Source organism: Schistocerca serialis, chromosome 3, assembly GCF_023864345.2.
Source record: "Schistocerca serialis cubense isolate TAMUIC-IGC-003099 chromosome 3, iqSchSeri2.2, whole genome shotgun sequence".
Lineage (NCBI taxonomy): Eukaryota > Metazoa > Arthropoda > Insecta > Orthoptera > Acrididae > Schistocerca > Schistocerca serialis.
Genome location: NC_064640.1, coordinates 700,541,038 through 700,560,867, shown reverse-complemented (window position 1 = coordinate 700,560,867; position 19,830 = coordinate 700,541,038). Strand labels below are relative to the sequence as shown.

The window sequence follows — 19,830 nt, the reverse complement described above, 5'->3', positions numbered from 1 at the left end:
TGGGATCGTATGTCATGCAGCTATTTGTTTTGACTGGGTCGGGGTCAGTGAGCCAGCAGGCAGCGGCCATGACGTTGCTGTCGGTAGTGGTCGAGCACAGTCGGTGCAGCTCAGGTGCTGCGTAGAGGGAGGCATGGCACGTCCAGTGTTGCACTGAGAAACAGCCGGCATTGTCATCGGTGTAATTGGTGCATTGTCGTTGATCGGTAAGATGCCCTTGATGAAATTGTTCCTATTATGTTGGTGACAGGTGCTGAATTAAAGCAGCTTTTGCTCTGGTGTACTTGTCACTCAAATTGTCACAGATAATGTCCGTAATTATACAATGAGAGTCCTTTAGGTGCCTGAAGAGTACGAGGTATTTTTCACTTTTGTCAGTGATGCCATAAGAGGAGAATATATACTCTGCCGCCATGAACCACATTGGAAGTTGGTCGGAGAGAAATGTTGGTAGTTGAATGCTGCAAATGAGGGACAAGCGCGGAGAAGCGGCAGAAAAGTTGGCATGAACATTCGAACTCTGGAAGACGGGCTGTGCGGAAACTGAGTCGAACGAATTTGCACGTGGCGTGGAAGACGTGGTAGTCATGACGGGCATTTGTGATTTAGCCGTAGTTTAGAGTTCGTGCGAACTGGGATTTGCAACATAGTCCACGTTTGTTGCAGTCCATTGTTTGGCATGATTGTCCAATGTCAAAGCACTGCACTGATGAATGTCACTGTAATAATTATCACACAAAAGCAAGTCAAAATTGTCCAAATTAATTGGTGAAGGAGCACTGAACTGTCCGGAAGTGAAATTACCGAGGCGTTGAGTGAGTTTCAACGGATGACGTGTGCACCTTTGTCGCATTGTTGATGTGTGAGAAGGTGACCAAAGTTACAAAAAACCCCAATTCACACAAGAGTCAGGAATTTACACAGTAATTACACTTCCTGTACACTTCATCCAGATGCGGCGCGATGCGAAGTCGATGGACGTAGAAATCCGACAAAGGGTTGCTGCATTGTTTGTCCATGGCGATGTTCCAGTACACATTTCTGTTGTCATAAGAGGCATTCATGACCATCGGGGTCACCAGTATGGGGATCGAGATGTTATGTATGGTAATATCGAACCCAACATTAAGTATTCACTCATTTATAATGAACTAACTATATTTTGATCATGTTGGTACAAACACATCCGCTCGAATACAGAGTTCGGAATACACTGAGATCGACAGTTTTCAAAGGAGTTTGTTCTCAAAGATGAGGCAGTCGATTCTTGCAGTCGATAGCCGCCACAAGCCCATAAATGCCACTGAGCCAGGTCACAACATTTCAGAAGAGGATATCATGTTGGATGGAGGTGAAGTTGAAGCTAATGGTACTAGAAGACATACAGTAACCTCTCTTTTCTGCAGTGAATTTTCAGCAAGTTTTGAGTATATACTCCTTCAGAGAATAAAAAAAAACCTGTCATCAAGTGTAACTGGATAAACCCACTGTAAAAGGTAATTACATCATAAGGTAAAAAGAAAAATGTCAAAAGAAAAAGGAGTAGGCCAAAACCAAAACACCCAGACAGCTGTTTCTGTGACTAAAGTTGTGGAAAGAGAATAGAAACTGAGGAAGCTGATTCTGATATCTATTTGAAGAGTGATGACAGCCTGGATGATGTCGGTTCCTTTGAAGTATTCTTGGATGATGACAAAATAGTTTTTAATGAAACGATAAATACATTTCAGTTATTAATAAGAGTAATGTGATAGGGAAATGTCCAATTCCTCATATTGCTACTAGGATGGGAAATATCAAATGAAGAAGCTGCTTTCTGTCTAATAGTTCTCTTGATATTCATGGTAACAAAAGTACAGTGATTCTCAGTTGTGCATCCCTCATTTTTTATTAGTACCAATATATTAATTATAATTGTAAATAGTTCCCAACCACACTTGGTTGACTTTATATTAATAAAAACAGAAAAAACAAGTAAAGAAATTTTTGTAGTTCACTCTGACGTAGATTCATACCATAAATATCCTACAAATCCCCCCAAGAAAAATCACACGTATACATATGTATCATGTTTTGGATTCTTTGTGTCATTTTTAAGACCTCAAGCTTCTGTTTTCAGTGTACATAACACTATAACATGTGTATCATATTCCAGACCAGCTGTAACATATTTAAGATTTTCAGTCCAAAAAAATAGTTCAAATGGCTCTGAGCACTATGGGACTCAACTTCTGATGTCATTAGTCCCCTAGAACTTAAAACTAGTTCAACCTAACTAACCTAAAGACATCACACACATCCATGCCTGAGGCAGGATTCAAACCTGCGACCGTAGCGGTCTCGCGGTTCTAGACTGCAGTGCCACTTCGGCTTTTCAGTCCAGAAACTTACACAACATTTTTTTTTTTTCTAGTCACATTTCTTGCTTTAAATAATTAAATACAGTATCATTTTAAAGTAGTTTATACTTTCTAACACATAAAATTTTTGACTAACAGGTACTCTTTTTGTTTAAAGCATACAAACCAATTATGTGATTTTGTATCATATTTAGGTCAGCTTAACCTATCATGAGTAATGTGTTTCCTTCAGTACAAGAATGTGTAATCTTTTCATATAAATGTATTTTCTGCTCTCAGTAGTGCTTAGCATTACATTTACAGCATGGTATAACATATTAAAACTAAAAAGATGAAAACTGATTTTATTTTAAATACTTATTTTTTGGTGCAACAGACAAGGTGATAAATGTAAAGAAATTAACAAAAAATAGTTCTGCAAAATGGGTAATACATTATAATATTATGTACTGCACTGAACATGTGCGTGACGTTTGATTAAAAAGTAATGCGAAATGTTTAATTTTCCGGGATTTATACATCCATTTTTCAATTTTTTCAAAAATCTTGTTGGTACACATGTTCTTGATGTATGTTAGCATTTTCAAATGTTTTGAATATTAGTTTATACTGGACAGTAAAAATGTTATGAGTGTTTTTGAGAGCTCAGTGAACTCTTGCTTTCAAAAAAGATGGATCAAAGAATTTGCATTTAATTTTGTTTGATAAATGGAATAACAAGAAATACTGCATTTGAATTTATTGGCTGTGGCTTTTGGATAATCTGCCATGTGTAAGACAAGAGTTTGCAAGTGGTACAAACATTTCAGTGAGGGTTGAGAAGACACTGAAGATGACTACTGCCCTGAACACCCTAACACATCAATTACTGATGACAATATGGAAGAAATAAACAAACTGGTCCTGGAAAGACACCAAATCACCATCAGAGACGTTGCTGATGATGTTGGCATATCCTTTTGCTCATGTCAAGCAATTGTTTCAGACGTTTGGGGTATGAAACATGTAGCAGCAAAGTTGTGGTTATCTGGAACTGCTTATTGTGCTTTTAACAGCAATGATACATTACTAATTACTGGAATAATTTATTATCTCCAGAATGTTATGATGTTGAATTGCTTCTTAACATAACTGAGATAAATACACTTATTAGGATGGGGTTCTCACATGTCAAAGAATGATATCTCTGTACAGTGCATAACTGAACCATATTACATTGAATTAGGTGAAAGGAAACACCAATACTCAGAAAGCTTTTTGTAAGGACATATCTTTTATTTACACTTTCCATCATTATTGGAATCTTGAAATCATAACGTATGATAAATTAAGGCTAAGAATGAGTTTGCCAAAGGCTGCAATTAATATATTTCTGTTTTTATTATAATATGATTGATTTTGAGTTTTATAGGCTTATATACATCAAAGTGATGTGTGGTGTGTGTATCTGAGCACTTTGTGAGTGGTATTGTATGTATCATTTGAAACTGAATGTTACAAGAGGACAATTGATGATAGCAAGCCATGGTCCTAAGATAAACATACCAGACATTGATTTGATCTATATGTATCTAATACATCTAAAGATGAGGCTAGAAGCCTTGAAGCTGATCATGTTATAATAAAATTGATGATCATTTAATTGCAGTCTGAGGTAAATTCATTCTTACTCCAGTTCAACATATCATTTGTTTCAAAATGGTTTCCTGAGTTTTTTGATAAAAGTGATGTAATAGTCCCAGATCAAATGCCCCAGGAGGATTAACGATGAGGATGCTGACCAGTCTGGATGTGGCTTTTAGGTGGTTTCCCACATTCCCTTAGGCGAATACCAGGCTGGTACCCAACTTCAGCCTCAGTTACACAATTTGCTAACATTTAGAAAACTATCACTCACTTTCACATGAATAACGCTGCATGTATAGAGTTGAGGTACACATATTCCATCCCTAAAGGGTGACAGGGTGGCAAAAGGAAGGGTATCTGGACACCTCTTACATTCACCATGTCAAATCTGTAAATAACCATGCCAACCCCGTGCCATTGTGGAACAGAGGCGCCAAAAGAAGAAGGGAAAAAGAGAAACATTGATGAAAATAATACTGGAAATTTTATAAAATGGTTTTATTAAATGATTATTCCTTGTTGTTTGTCTTAATATAATGTCAAATCTGTATAAATATTGAACTGGTGTTAATCTTTTAATAGTCTATGATTCAGCATCGTGTGGTATTAATGTTACAGTGCTTGCAGTAGATGAAACTTTTTGTCTTCTGTTAATTTCCACATCATGAGATATAGTATTTTTTTGAGGTGCTTCTGCATGAATACTTTTCTTAACATCACAAATATATTTATAACAAAAAGATGACAACCATTTTTCAGTAACTGTCTTCACTGCATGTCTAAAATTATTTCCAGACATGCAGTAAACAAAAAAGTTTATTGCAAAATTACATGAATATATAAAAAAGAAAAGACCACGTAGCCATTTCAGCAGCAGGGACTGCTTCTTCCTGAAAAGAGAAAACATTTACATTTAGAGTTATACAGTTTCACAGGATTTTTTATACATCAGTCTTGACACCACTGAATGGTTATCAAGGAAGGAGGAAAACAACACAGACACAATTAGACCATTTTAGCCAATCAGAATGTTGTGATACAACATGGAATACATCCATAATACTTTTTAATTCCTTCAAGATTTTTATAGCATTTGTCATGAATTAAACTGCTTGTTTCAACCAGTGAATATTGTGGCAATTTTGCACAGAACCCCAGATTACCATTCTAAAACTGACTACAGATGTTCAGTATCATTCTTTTCACACAGTTGGGCAGGACCAGGTACACAGCGCAAGCTTACACACATCTCTCTCAAATTAAATCCAGACACATCTATTAATGCAACTTTGCCTGACTAATGCTTCCCTTGTTTGAGACCAACATCTGAGCTGTAGTAAGCACTTGATCAAGTAAGACACTGATATAGATTTTAATTATATTAGATTGTATACAGGAACAGTAAAACCAATGAAGTATAATAAGTCTGCAGTTCATGCCTTCACAGAACTACACCTACACTCAACAATTTAAAGTAAATTACCTGATACACGAGTTTCTTTGGGCATCCTCTCTTCTTGTTGTTCAGAATACTGTGAATGATGATACCTCATTCTTTATCACAATTTTCTCAGCATCTTTTGATTTATAATGAATGACCATGGCATCAGTTACATTATGCTAATGTCCTCTTGGCAATGATTCTTAGTTTAGATATCAGTAAACAGTTTTGGAGAATCAGTTTATATAATTCATATTGGACTGTGACTGCAGAAACAGAGTGTTCAGCATGTTATATGAGTTTTGGTATCACATAAATCATAATGCCTACATCATAATTTGGGGATATCTTCTTTAGATAACTTGTTCTGGGGACTTGTTTTTGTCCATTATTTTTATTTGATACTGATGTCTCACCACAATGGTGCCATCATCTTTGAAATTGTTCTCAGGACATCCAACATACTGACAGTTTAAGAGTGTCCTCTCAACTTACATAATGAGTAGGACTGGCATAATGCCGAAGTGGCCTAACTGGCTGCTGGGGGTGACAAGCTGAGAACATGTGGGTGCAGGGTGTATCATAATTAGTAACAAAAACTGACATGGATTAAAATACTCAATATGGAACCAAAATTTCCTTACACATTGCATTGCAAATGACCCATTTGTGAGATCATTGTGAATGTGTGGTTATGAGTTGCCACTGACTTCAACATCAAATACCACCTAGTTAGTATAACTTATTTGAAATGTAAACTTTTTGATCAGGTCCCTATCTAACTGGGCTCTTATTTTACTCAATACCCTTAACAAGTAATATAATACTGCTTGGGCATAGATCATCTTATAATTTAGATACACTTGTACTTGCTAAAGAAAGACTTCATATGCTGTCCTTGGATTTGGATCCAATGCTGCAGCCATCTCTGCAGTGAGTTACAAGTTCTTTCAAAGATCCTTAGATCATCCATTAAACTTGACAGCACAGTACAATTTGCTTCTCCAGTTCTTCAATTTTATCAATGAAACTGTTGTGCACTTAAATTTTGACATGACCCTGGACAAAAAAATTAGAGAACTGAGATCAAGTGGTGCTTGAGGCTAAGGCACAGCACCTGCTGCCCTACCCATCTCAGGGCATGGTGACATGACAGATGTTGTCCTACATTTGCAGAAGAATGTGCTTTTCCCACATCATGCATGTACCTCACTACCAAATTATGGACCACGGGTGAGATTTGAGACCAGTTAGTTGAGAACTTCTTTTTTTAATTTTTATTTTATACATCTAGTTATGTAGGACCAAAGTGAGGAGCAAATCTCCATGGTCATGGAATGAGTCTGCACATGTAATTAATATCAGAAATGTTAATAAGACTAACAAGAGTCCTATGTTGATGACAAGCTTATAATCAAGAATTTAACACAGGTGTGAACCATGAGGAAATTCTTCTGTTTAGACTTGAAAGTGGAAGGATTACTTTTTAGAGTTTTTAATTCTTGTGGTAGCTAATTGAAAATAGATGCAGCAGAATACTGCATGCCTTTGTGTACAAGAATCAGAGAGATGTAACGCAAATGTAGAGTGGATCCTAGTGTTAAATGATTGAAAGTGACCAGTTCTTGGAAAAAAGCTCATATTGTTACCAACAAATGACATTTGAAAACTACACTGAGCGCCAAAGAAACTGGTATAGGCATGCTTATTCAAATATGTAAACAGATTAGATACGACTCTGATAGATGACACGTATGTAAGCATCCTGTCTGATCACCTGCATCCATTCTTGTCCATTGTGCATTCCGACAGACTTGGGCAATTCCAGCAGGACAATGTGACACCCCACACATCCACAATTGCTACAGAGTGGCTCCAGGAACACTCTTCTGAATTTAAACACTTCTGCTGGCCACCAAACTCCCCAGACATGAACATTATTGAGCATATCTGGGATGCCTTGCAATGTGCTGTTCAGAAGAGATCTCCACCCTCTCGTTTTCTTATGGATTTATGGACAGCCCTGCAGGATTCATGGTGTCAGTTCCCTCCAGCACTACTTCAGACATTAATCGAGCTCATGCCACATCACATTGCGGCACTTCTGCATGCTCGTGGGGGTCCTACACAATATTAGGCAGGTGTTCCAGTTTCTTTGGCTCTTCAGTGTATATATTGAGAGGCCAATATCATAATTTCCAGACTCTGGAACAGGAACTGACAAAGCAATTTATAAACCTTCACCACAAATTGCTTGAACTGCCAATTTCTGAGCCAGAAATACTCTTTGTAAATGGGAAGAGTTAGCTCAGAACATAATGCCACATGTTATAAGTTTATGAGAATAAGAAAAGTAGACTAATTTTCATATTTGACAGTCAGTTATTGCTAATACTGTTCTAATTGTAAATATAGCAGTATTCAGTTTTTTAACAAAATCGCGACCATGGGCTTTCCGTGGCAGCTTACCATCTGTTGGAATACCTACAAATCTAAATTGTTCATACTCACTACTAGTCATCTGCCCATTCTCTTTAATGAAAATTTCTGTTTTAGTTGAATTATGTGTTACAAACTGTAAAAACAGAGTCTTACTGTGATTTAGCATCAACTTATTTTCTACAAGTCACGAACTTATCTCTTGCACTGCACAGTTCAATACATTGCCTATGTTGCAATCAACATTTTTCCCCACCGATCTAGTGTCATCAATTTTAGAAAAGCCTGTCACATGCCACCTCATAGCCATTCTCACTACTGTGGGGAATGAGCTTTTGCTGTCTGTTCTTAAAGTACAGGATGAAGAGATTGTGAGCTGCCCTTCTTATTCCATAATGGTTTAACTTCTGTGGTGATATCTTACAGTCAACACAATCAAACACCTTAGCTAAATAAGAAATGCCTAATCTTTACAATGTTTTTGTTCAATCCGCCAGTTCCTCACAGAGAAAAGAGAATATAGCATTTTCGGTTGTGAAATCACTTCTAAAACCAAACTGTATGTTTCACAGCAAATTTTGTAAATTTAAATGATCAGCTACACTTATATATACAATGATGGCATAGAAATAGATCTAAAATTGTATACATTATAGCTTTTTTCTTTTTTATAAAAAGTTTTACAACTGAGTACTTTAAACATTCAGGGAACTGTCCATTCCTAAAGGAAAAAATTACAAACGTGGCTAAGCACAGTGTTAATGTATAGAGCACAGTTCTTTAATATCCTGCTATATATGCCATCCTATCAAAGAGAGTTACTAGTGTCCAGCAATTTAATTATTGACTCAGTCTCCCCCTTGTCAGTATCATGAAGGTGTATTTCAGATAGCAGTTTTGGAAAGCCAATTTCTAAGAGTGTTACATGATTCCCTGTAGAAAATGAGTTTTCCTTTACTTCACCTGCTATGTTCAAAAATTTATTTTAAGTATTGTACATATATCTGATTTATCAGTAAAAAAAGTATTTCTACTGCATATGGACTTTATATCCTCAACCTTGTTCTGTTAACCAGACACTTCCTTCATGATGGACCATATGGTTCTTAATTTTATCCTCAGAATTAGCAATTATATTTGTGTACCACATACATTTGGCTTCCTAATGACATTTTTAATCACCTTAGAACACTGTTTGTAATAGCCCACTGCAGTTCAGTTGTGATTATCCCCAATTCTAACATTTTGATACAATTCCCATTTTGTCTACATGACACCCTTATCCCATTAGTCAGCTATTCAGGTCGCCTATTAAGAGATAGTACCCTGTTCAAAATGTTCTAATAGGAAGCAAGTTTCAAAGCACATGAGTAATGTGTTGAGGGAAGCAATGTATTTATTGTCTATGTTATCAGCACGATGAACATCCTGTCACTCTTGGTCTTTAATGAGGTTTAAAAAATCTCAGTTGCCACTGGATTAACACTTCTAAATGTTTTTTTTAATTATATTTAACTTGTGAGTGCACAAATTATTTTAGTGTTAAAATTTGTCCATCATGATCTGAAAGGCCACTTACCCTTTTACTAATGGAACAATTCTCTAGTAATGAAGAATAAATAAAAATTTAGTTTATAGATGTGCTACAGCTCCCCTCTACACTGCATGAAAAAAAAGTCTGAATCAGATAATATGAATGTATCAGATGTTCTAACAGTCTTTTCCTTTTACAGTCACTTATAAAATTAATATTAAAGTAACTACATACAACTAATTTCTGTTACTTTCTATTCAGTGAACCGAGAACCCTCCCTAGTTTGAACAAAAACATTCTGAAATCAATAGTAGAGGACCTAAAGGTAACTAAAATTAAGGGTTAAGTTTCACTAAATTCAACTGCTTCTGCGTAATGTTCAATGTCCTATTCAGTGCAGTGCCTTGATATATCAACAGAGGCAACTGGAATATTTTTTTCATGTTCATGGTCACTACTGACTCTGCAAATAACTCCTTGAAAAGGAACTAACTAATTTGCACTGGTATAGGAAACCGCTGAATTTTCACACTGTTTAAGTTCTGCTCTGATATACCAATAATGTCAGATTCAAGCTCTATAAGCAGTTAACTAATTTTACCTATAATATCCATAACACAGGGCCGAAATAACCAACACATGCATTTTCAGATCTCCATATTTTCCAAGGTATTATGTGTACAAACATGACTGATACAAGAATAAAACCATAAATACATTACATTTGCATTTTGCATTCTACAATGTTCCTCTCAGATCACATGAAACATGCTTAAGCAGTATCAGGTTTTGTCCGTACCTGATGTAATAACATTCTGTCAACAGTCATTGCAGCAGCCTTGATACTTTCTCTGAGCCGCTTCAGTGTTCTTGGCAGTGGGGGTACATAAATATGGTCCTTAATGTACCCTTAAGGGATGGGGTTACCTGGAGGTCCAAGAGAACGCAACCACATTGTCTGCACCACTACGCCCAATGTGGCAATGCAATGTTCATTGTTTATGTTGAGACGAACACTGATGTTCCAATGAGAGGGTGCCCCCTCTTGTTAGAAGATGAATTTTTCAGAATCAGCAGTCAGTTGTGGAAATAACCATAAATTCAATGTATTGGTACTCTTCACATTCTCCTCCCAGATGAAAAATTGCCCACACTGCTTTGTCTGCGACACTGCACAGAAAATATTAACCTTCAGTGAATCTCATTCATGCACAACAATTTCATGAGAATTTTCAGTGCCCACACTCTCACATTGTGATGATTAACATTACTGGATAAATGGAAGGTTGGTCTGTTCATGAATAACAGCTTGGAGGTGAAATTTTCATCCACAAATGCTTCCAGCATTGTGATGCAAAATTGAAGGCAGCAGTCATAATGTCCTGGTTTTAATTGTTGCATGAGCTGTGGACAGTGTGGTTCGACATGTAACTGCCATCACAAAATCATCCATGCAGTTTGCCATGACATTCCAAGTTTGTGGCTTGTGCAGACCACTTTTTTTTTCTTTTTGACTGTGTAAAGACTTCTCCTCAATCTCTCCACAGCTGCATCTGGCACACTTAGTCAGCTGGTACTTTTCTGTTTATAGAGACAACCAGTGTCTCTTAATAGTCAGTATCAATGCACACTGCTCTGTTTACTAGGTGTTTTTTTCCATAATTCCTTCTGAATGCACACTGCACTGTTGCAACAGGTGAATAACTCACATATTTCAATAGACATGAACTCTTTTCTTGCTTTGTCACCATTCTGTCAAGGCACTACACTTGTAACACCAACTGGTAGGTACAATGCAAACTCTTGGGAGTTTATTGTTCCATTCATGCATCAATCACATTTCTAGATGTAATACTTCATGAAACCTGGAATTCTGAGAATGAATGAATAATTTATAGTAGCCCTACATTTTGCAATGGAATTTCCAGGATGGAATAACAACTATATGAAAAGGATAGACTGCTACTCACTACAGAGATGAAGCATTAAATTGTGGATAGACACAGTGAAAAAGACTGCTAAAATATAGTTAAAATATTTGGAGTTTTGGACACAGTCCTTTTTGTGAAGTGGAAAACACACACATGCACATTCATACAAGCACAATACACACACATGGCCAATATCTCTGAACACTTGGGCCATGTGTGTGTGATTTGCACTTGTGTGAATGTGTGTACATTTTCTACTTTGAAAAAAGGACTTTGCTGGAAAACTCAAATATTTTAGCTATACTTTAGCAGTCTTTCACTGTACCTGTCTGCAACTGATTGCCTCCTCTATGTGATGAGGCCTTGCTGTGCTGGTACTGCGAACGGCTGAAAGCAAGGGGAAACTACAGCCGTAATTTTTCCCGAGGGCATGCAGCTTTACTGTATGATTACATGATGATGGCGTCCTCTTGGGTAAAATATTCCGGAGGTAAAATAGTCCCCCATTCGGATCTCCGGGCGGGGACTACTCAAGAGGATGTCGTTATCAGGAGAAAGAAAACTGGTGTTCTACGGATCGGAGCGTGGAATGTCAGATCCCTTAATCGGGCAGGTAGGTTAGAAAATTTAAAAAGAGAAATGGATAGGTTGAAGTTAGATATAGTGGGAATTAGTGAAGTTCGGTGGCAGGAGGAACAAGACTTCTGGTCAGGTGACTACAGGGTTATAAACACAAAATCAAATAGGGGGAATGCAGGAGTAGGTTTAATAATGAATAGGAAAATAGGAATGCGGGTAAGCTACTACAAACAGCATAGTGAACGCATTATTGTGGCCAAGATAGATACGAAGCCCACACCTACTACAGTAGTACAAGTTTATATGCCAACTAGCTCTGCAGATGACGAAGAAATTGAAGAAATGTATGATGAAATAAAAGAAATTATTCAGATTGTGAAGGGAGACGAAAATTTAATAGTCATGGGTGACTGGAATTCGAGTGTAGGAAAAGGGAGAGAAGGAAACATAGTAGGTGAATATGGATTGGGGGACAGAAATGAAAGAGGAAGCCGCCTGGTCGAATTTTGCACAGAGCACAACATAATCATAACTAACACTTGGTTTAAGAATCATGAAAGAAGGTTGTATACATGGAAGAACCCTGGAGATACTAAAAGGTATCAGATAGATTATATAATGGTAAGACAGAGATTTAGGAACCAGGTTTTAAATTGTAAGACATTTCCAGGGGCAGATGTGGACTCTGACCACAATCTATTGGTTATGACCTGTAGATTAAAACTGAAGAAACTGCAAAAAGGTGGGAATTTAAGGAGATGGGACCTGGATAAACTAAAAGAACCAGAGGTTGTACAGAGATTCAGGGAGAGCATAAGGGAGCAATTGACAGGAATGGGGGAAATAAATACAGTAGAAGAAGAATGGGTAGCTTTGAGGGATGAAGTAGTGAAGGCAGCAGAGGATCAAGTAGGTAAAAAGACGAGGGCTAGTAGAAATCCTTGGGTAACAGAAGAAATATTGAATTTAATTGATGAAAGGAGAAAATATAAAAATTCAGTAAGTGAAACAGGCAAAAAGGAATACAAACGTCTCAAAAATGAGATCGACAGGAAGTGCAAAATGGCTAAGCAGGGATGGCTAGAGGACAAATGTAAGGATGTAGAGGCCTATCTCACTAGGGGTAAGATAGATACCGCCTACAGGAAAATTAAAGAGACCTTTGGAGATAAGAGAACGACTTGTATGAATATCAAGAGCTCAGATGGAAACCCAGTGCTAAGCAAAGAAGGGAAAGCAGAAAGGTGGAAGGAGTATATAGAGGGTCTATACAAGGGCGATGTACTTGAGGACAATATTATGGAAATGGAAGAGGATGTAGATGAAGATGAAATGGGAGATACGATACTGCGTGAAGAGTTTGACAGAGCACTGAAAGACCTGAGTCGAAACAAGGCCCCCGGAGTAGACAATATTCCATTGGAACTACTGACGGCCGTGGGAGAGCCAGTCCTGACAAAACTCTACCATCTGGTGAGCAAGATGTATGAAACAGGCGAAATACCCTCAGACTTCAAGAAGAATATAATAATTCCAATCCCAAAGAAAGCAGGTGTTGACAGATGTGAAAATTACCGAACTATCAGCTTAATAAGTCACAGCTGCAAAATACTAACACGAATTCTTTACAGACGAATGGAAAAACTAGTAGAAGCCAACCTCGGGGAAGATCAGTTTGGATTCCGTAGAAACACTGGAACACGTGAGGCAATACTGACCTTACGACTTATCTTAGAAGAAAGATTAAGGAAAGGCAAACCTACGTTTCTAGCATTTGTAGACTTAGAGAAAGCTTTTGACAATGTTCACTGGAATACTCTCTTTCAAATTCTAAAGGTGGCAGGGGTAAAATACAGGGAGCGAAAGGCTATTTACAATTTGTACAGAAACCAGATGGCAGTTATAAGAGTCGAGGGACATGAAAGGGAAGCAGTGGTTGGGAAGGGAGTAAGACAGGGTTGTAGCCTCTCCCCGATGTTGTTCAATCTGTATATTGAGCAAGCAGTAAAGGAAACAAAAGAAAAATTCGGAGTAGGTATTAAAATTCATGGAGAAGAAATAAAAACTTTGAGGTTAGCCGATGACATTGTAATTCTGTCAGAGACAGCAAAGGACTTGGAAGAGCAGTTGAATGGAATGGACAGTGTCTTGAAAGGAGGATATAAGATGAACATCAACAAAAGCAAAACAAGGATAATGGAATGTAGTCTAATTAAGTCGGGTGATGCTGAGGGAATTAGATTAGGAAATGAGGCACTTAAAGTAGTAAAGGAGTTTTGCTATTTGGGGAGCAAAATAACTAATGATGGTCGAAGTAGAGAGGATATAAAATGTAGACTGGCAATGGCAAGGAAAGCGTTTCTGAAGAAGAGAAATTTGTTAACATCCAGTATTGATTTAAGTGTCAGGAAGTCATTTCTGAAAGTATTCGTATGGAGTGTATCCATGTATGGAAGTGAAACATGGACGATAAATAGTTTAGACAAGAAGAGAATAGAAGCTTTCGAAATGTGGTGCTACAGAAGAATGCTGAAGATTAGATGGGTAGATCATGTAACTAATGAGGAAGTATTGAATAGGATTGGGGAGAAGAGAAGTTTGTGGCACAACTTGACCAGAAGAAGGGATCGGTTGGTAGGGCATGTTCTGAGGCATCAAGGGATCACCAATTTAGTATTGGAGGGCAGCGTGGAGGGTAAAAATCGTAGAGGGAGACCACGAGATGAATACACTAAGCAGATTCAGAAGGATGTAGGTTGCAGTAGGTACTGGGAGATGAAAAAGCTTGCACAGGATAGAGTAGCATGGAGAGCTGCATCAAACCAGTCTCAGGACTGAAGACCACAACAACAACAACATGTGATGAGTAGCAGTTTATCATATCCCTATCATTGAAACCCGTTATATTTTGGTGCTATATGCTAATTCCTTCATTGCTTTGATATTGATCTTTTTTGGAAGGTAGAGAGAGACTTCTCTTAAGGAGGAATACCTATGAGCCAATTTCAACCAGAAAGAAATGCGGCTTCAACACAAATTACTAGAGGAGTTTTTTCATGAATAATCACAACACCCCCCACTACATTCTCACCTATAAAATTTGTCATTTCCTTCCCATACTTATTGACATGCAGACCATTCCTAGTGAAAGACAATCTATTGATAGACTCATCTGGCACTACTGCAATGTACCCTCCAACATTACTGCCTTCTCAACCCCCATGTTAATAGTCCTAACAGCTGTAACAAGATGAGGCTATTATGATTCTGAAACAGCTGCACAAGGTGGACATTTGTGCCACCAGTTTGAATAGCTATCCTTTTTAAGGTCATCATCTATGTCATACTACCTCTCCCTATCAAGCCTATTCTTGGCTCCACACAATTACTGTCTGACACTCTTTTGCAAAATTCCAGTGTTATCAAAAAGTTTCAAATATATTTGTCCTAACACGGGAAATACTGAAGTCAGTGGTGGCTTGTAACCAAATACTCATAATTATCTCTCAAACAGCTCATTTGTGGGGTCATGTTTGCTGGAATGTTTTTATTTCTATTACTGTATACACTGACATGTATCAGTTTTCAGTATTAATTGTGACCATCCTGTATATTTAATAACTTTTTTACTATAATGTTTATAGATACATAAATAATAAATCTTGTGTGCTTCACAGCTTGGCACAACACCATTTATGTAATGAGCATGACACTTTATATTAGTGTTGTCACCATAACTGAACCCAGGTCCACTACATGAAAAAATGATAATGCTACCATTCAGCAGCTATTTGGTGGGGAGGGATGGGATGAGGAGAGATTGTTATATTTAAGATGTAAGCAAAATGAGTGAAAGTTCAAGGAAAGCAGCTAACATATGGGGAAATGGGAGGGTGACACCAAATGACATATTAGGCAATAAGGGACCTGCCTGCCTCCTCCTCTTTTTCAACCTTTCCCAAGATATCATTCTTAAGATGTGTTTCTACAGCACTGGGACTGGAGGGCTTTGCTATTTTCTCAAGGCAAGTAATCACCAGCTTTTATGTCTCTTTTGTTAGTGCTGCTGTGATCTTCAGTCCAAGGTGTGGTTTGATGCAGATCTCCATGTCAGTACATCTTGTGCAAACCTTTTCATCTCTGCATAGCGGCTGGAACTTACATCCACTTCAACTTACTTACTGCAGGAAAGCATTGGTGTTCCTCTACAACACCGCAGCACCACCACCATCACCACAGACACAGCCCAATATAAAACTGACTATTTCTTGATGCATCAGGAGATATTATATCAACCAATACCTTATATTAGTCAAGTTTTCCATGAATTTCTTTCCTTGTCAATTGCTGTTCAAAAACTCTTCATCAGCTATACAGTGTACCATCTAATCCTCAGTATTCTACCAGAGAGTAAAATTTCGGAAAGTTCTGTTTTCTTTTTGTCTGTACTGTTTATCAATCACATTTAACTTCTGTACAAGGCTTCAACCCAGAAAAATACTATAAGAAATGGCTTCCAAACACTTAAATTTACATTAGATGCTAAAATGTTTCATTGTTTCAGAAATATCTTTCTTGCTACTGCCAGTCTTCATTTCATTTGCTTCCTACATTATACATTGTCAGTTACTTTGCCGCACAAATAACCAACCTCATCTACTACTATTACTGCCTCATTTCCAAATCTAATTCCATCAGCATGATCTGATGTAGAATGAGGTGACAAAAGTCATGGGATAGTGATATGTACATATACAGATGACAGTAGTATTGCACACACAAGGTACAAAAGGGCAGTGCATTGACAAACCTGTCATTTGTAACCAGGTGATTCATGTAAGAATGTTTCTGAAATAATTATGATTGCAAAATCAGAATTAACAGTCTTTGAACATGGAATGATAGGTGGAGCTAGATGCATGGAACAATTCATTTTGAAAATCGTTAAGGAATTCAATATTCTGAGATTCACAGAGTAGAGAGTATGCCAAAAATACTGCATTTTAGGCATTACCTCTCACCCTTGACAATGCAGTGGCTGATGGCCTTCACTTAACAACCACAAGCAGCAGTGTTTCCATAAAATTGTCAGTGCTAACAGACAAGCAACATTACATGAAATAACCACAGAAATCTATGTGGGACATATGATGAACATATCCAGCGGGACAATGTGGTGAAATTTGCATTAATGGGCTATGGCAGCAGACAACTGACACGAGTGCCTTTGTTAACATCACTGGCAGTGGCTGGGCTCATGATCATATCAGTTGAACCCTGGATGACCAGACAACTATGGTGTGGTCAGATAAGTCCTGATTTCAACAGGTAAGAGCAATGGTAGGGTTTGAGTGTGCCGCAGACCCCAAGAAGCCACGGACGAAAGTTGTCCACAAGGCACAGTGGAAGCTGGTGGTTGTTGCGTAATGATTTTGGCTGTGTTTACGTGGAATATACTGGGCCCTCTGGTCCAACTGAACTGATTATTGACTGTAAATGGTTATGTTCAGCAACTTGGAGACCATTTGCAGCCATTAAAGGACTTCCTGTCCCCAAACATTGATGGAATTTTTATGGATGGCAGTGTACCATGTCACCAGGCAACAATTGCTCACAATTGGTTTAAAGATCATTCTGGACAATTCAAGCAAATGACCTGGCTTCTTTGATTATCTGATAAGAATGCCATTGAACAAAATTTATGGGACATAATTGAGGGGTCGGTCTATGCACAACACCCTGCACTGGCAACACTTTTGCAATTATGAATAGCTACAGAGGCAGCATGACTCGATGTTTTTTCACGGGACTTCCAACAGCTTGTTGATTCTGTGCCACATCAAGTTGCTGCACTACACCAGGCAAAAGGAGGTCTTGACTCTTTCCACATCCCAGAGACTCCTCTCCAAGGGATCCGTGGAAAACGATTAAAAAAAAAAATTTGGGGTTATCCCATGACTTTTGTTACCTCAGTGTAACTGATAATTGATCTATATTGCATTACCCTTGTTTTAGTTTTGATGATGCACACTTTATAACCTCTTTTCTAGATGGTATTGATTCTGTTCAACTGATCTTCGAAGAGGTCACCATCTCTGACAGAATTACAATGTTATCAGCAAGCCTTAAAGCTTTCATTTCTTCTCTCTGAACATCATTACCTTTCAAAATTTCTTCATGACTTCCTTTACAGATTCGTCAATTACAGACTGAATAACATCAGGGATAGACTACAATCTTATCTTGTTTCTGTTTCATGTCTTTCTAGTCCTATAACTGCAGTCTGGTATCTGTACAGGTTGTAGATATTCTTTGGCTCCCCATATTTCATCTTTGGTACCATCAGAACTTCAAAGGGTGTGTTTCAGTCAACATCTTCAAAAGCTTACCTAAAATCTACAAATGGTATTAATGTGGATATCCCTTTGTTATGGTCTAAGTCTCTTTATTAATAAGTAATGAATAACTTAACAGAATATCTCCATGCTGTCACAACAAAAAGCAAACTTAGCATAAGAATAGGCAATGTTGCCCCAACACAACAGGCTGTTTTTCATAATATGGATGTTTTCAGTATTTTGATAACCATACATATTTAAAAAACAGATAAGGAGCTAGACATTTACTACTGTACCATTTTATGTATTCCACAGTGTAGCTTTGTGATGGTCTGTGCACTCTCCAGTAGAGATCAATACTGCCAACTATTCCAATTGGCAACAGAAGTACAACATAAACTGTAGAAACCATTATCAGTAGCTTTGTAAGTTTACATGTATCTGGACCTGGACTGTAATTTGTTTCTGAAACAAATTATCTTCATTTAATTTATAGTTTCATTAGTAAAGTTAAAGACCTTATACTATAGCATGCTTAGTAAGCTTCATTTTTTATTTTATTTTATTTGGTATGCATATTCCATGGATCTGTACATGCGAGTGATTTGCCTGGATGTGGAACATGTCAATACAATTGTACAAATACAATTAATGCTACAGAATAGAAATATAATACAATGATATAGATATTAATAAGTATCACTTTTTCTCATTTACAAGCTGTCATTTAACTAGTATAGCAGTTCACTCTGTAACATTATAACTATAACATTAACACCAACACTATATCATTAACATAATATTGTATCATCCACCTAATAACTAAGAGACTAAAAACATCTATTATTAAGGGAGCATATTATTTCTGGAAAATAATTCATCTAAGGAGTACAGTGAATGGTCAAGCAGGTATTTTTTTTTAATGTAGGTACCTTTGAACAGTGTTTCATTTTATCTTGTACATTTAATATAATTAGGCAATGCATTAAAAGTCTTTATATCAGCATACTTTACTCCCTTCTGTACAAGTGATAATTTTTTTAGTTCAACATGTAGATCATCTTTACCTCTAGTATTGTAGTTATGGTATGAACAATCTGTTTCATACTGAGCATAGTCTTTATTAACAACATTCATCAGAGAGTATATGTACTGACACGTTGTAGCCAGTATACCTAAATGTGTGAAAAGTTTTCTACATGAGGTTTGTGGAGGAACCCTGATTTTAAAATGCTGATGTCCCCAAAATGAGTAAGGATTCTTAAAGCAAAAGTTGCTGATGAAAGCCTTCTTAGAGTATGGGACACATGCTGTTCCCAGTTGAGCCTACTGTCAATGTGAATCCCTAGGAATTTAGTGGAGTGCACCTGTTCTAGTTCCTGGTTGTCATGAGCAATTACTGTATTTTCTAAAGGTTTTATTTTTGTGTGGAACTGTATAAAATTAGTTTTTTTTAATATTAACAGAAAGAGAATTAATTGAAAACCAAGCTGTAACTTCTCTGAGTATATCATTAACATCAGTGTCCAGATCAGCAGTAGACTTACCATCTACTACAATGCTTGTATCATCAGCAAACATT

The 19,830-nt window shown here is 37.3% G+C and overlaps 1 protein-coding gene across 2 annotated transcripts in view; it reads right to left on the bottom strand.

The window, feature by feature from the left end:
* Positions 1-4,507: 4,507 nt before the first annotated feature.
* Positions 4,508-19,830, bottom strand: part of LOC126469560 (uncharacterized) — a 335,049-nt gene continuing 319,726 nt past the window's right edge. The window contains exons 7-8 of one of the 2 annotated variants that reach the window (XM_050096680.1): positions 18,545-18,713; positions 4,508-4,876 (exon numbers count right to left, since the gene is read on the bottom strand). In XM_050096680.1, coding sequence (XP_049952637.1) covers positions 4,570-4,876; positions 18,545-18,713 — 476 coding nt within the window. In that variant the 3' untranslated portion in view covers positions 4,508-4,569. Of the gene's footprint in view, positions 4,877-18,177; positions 18,307-18,544; positions 18,714-19,830 lie in introns of those variants that run through there. The other variant, XM_050096681.1, reaches the window with a different exon arrangement.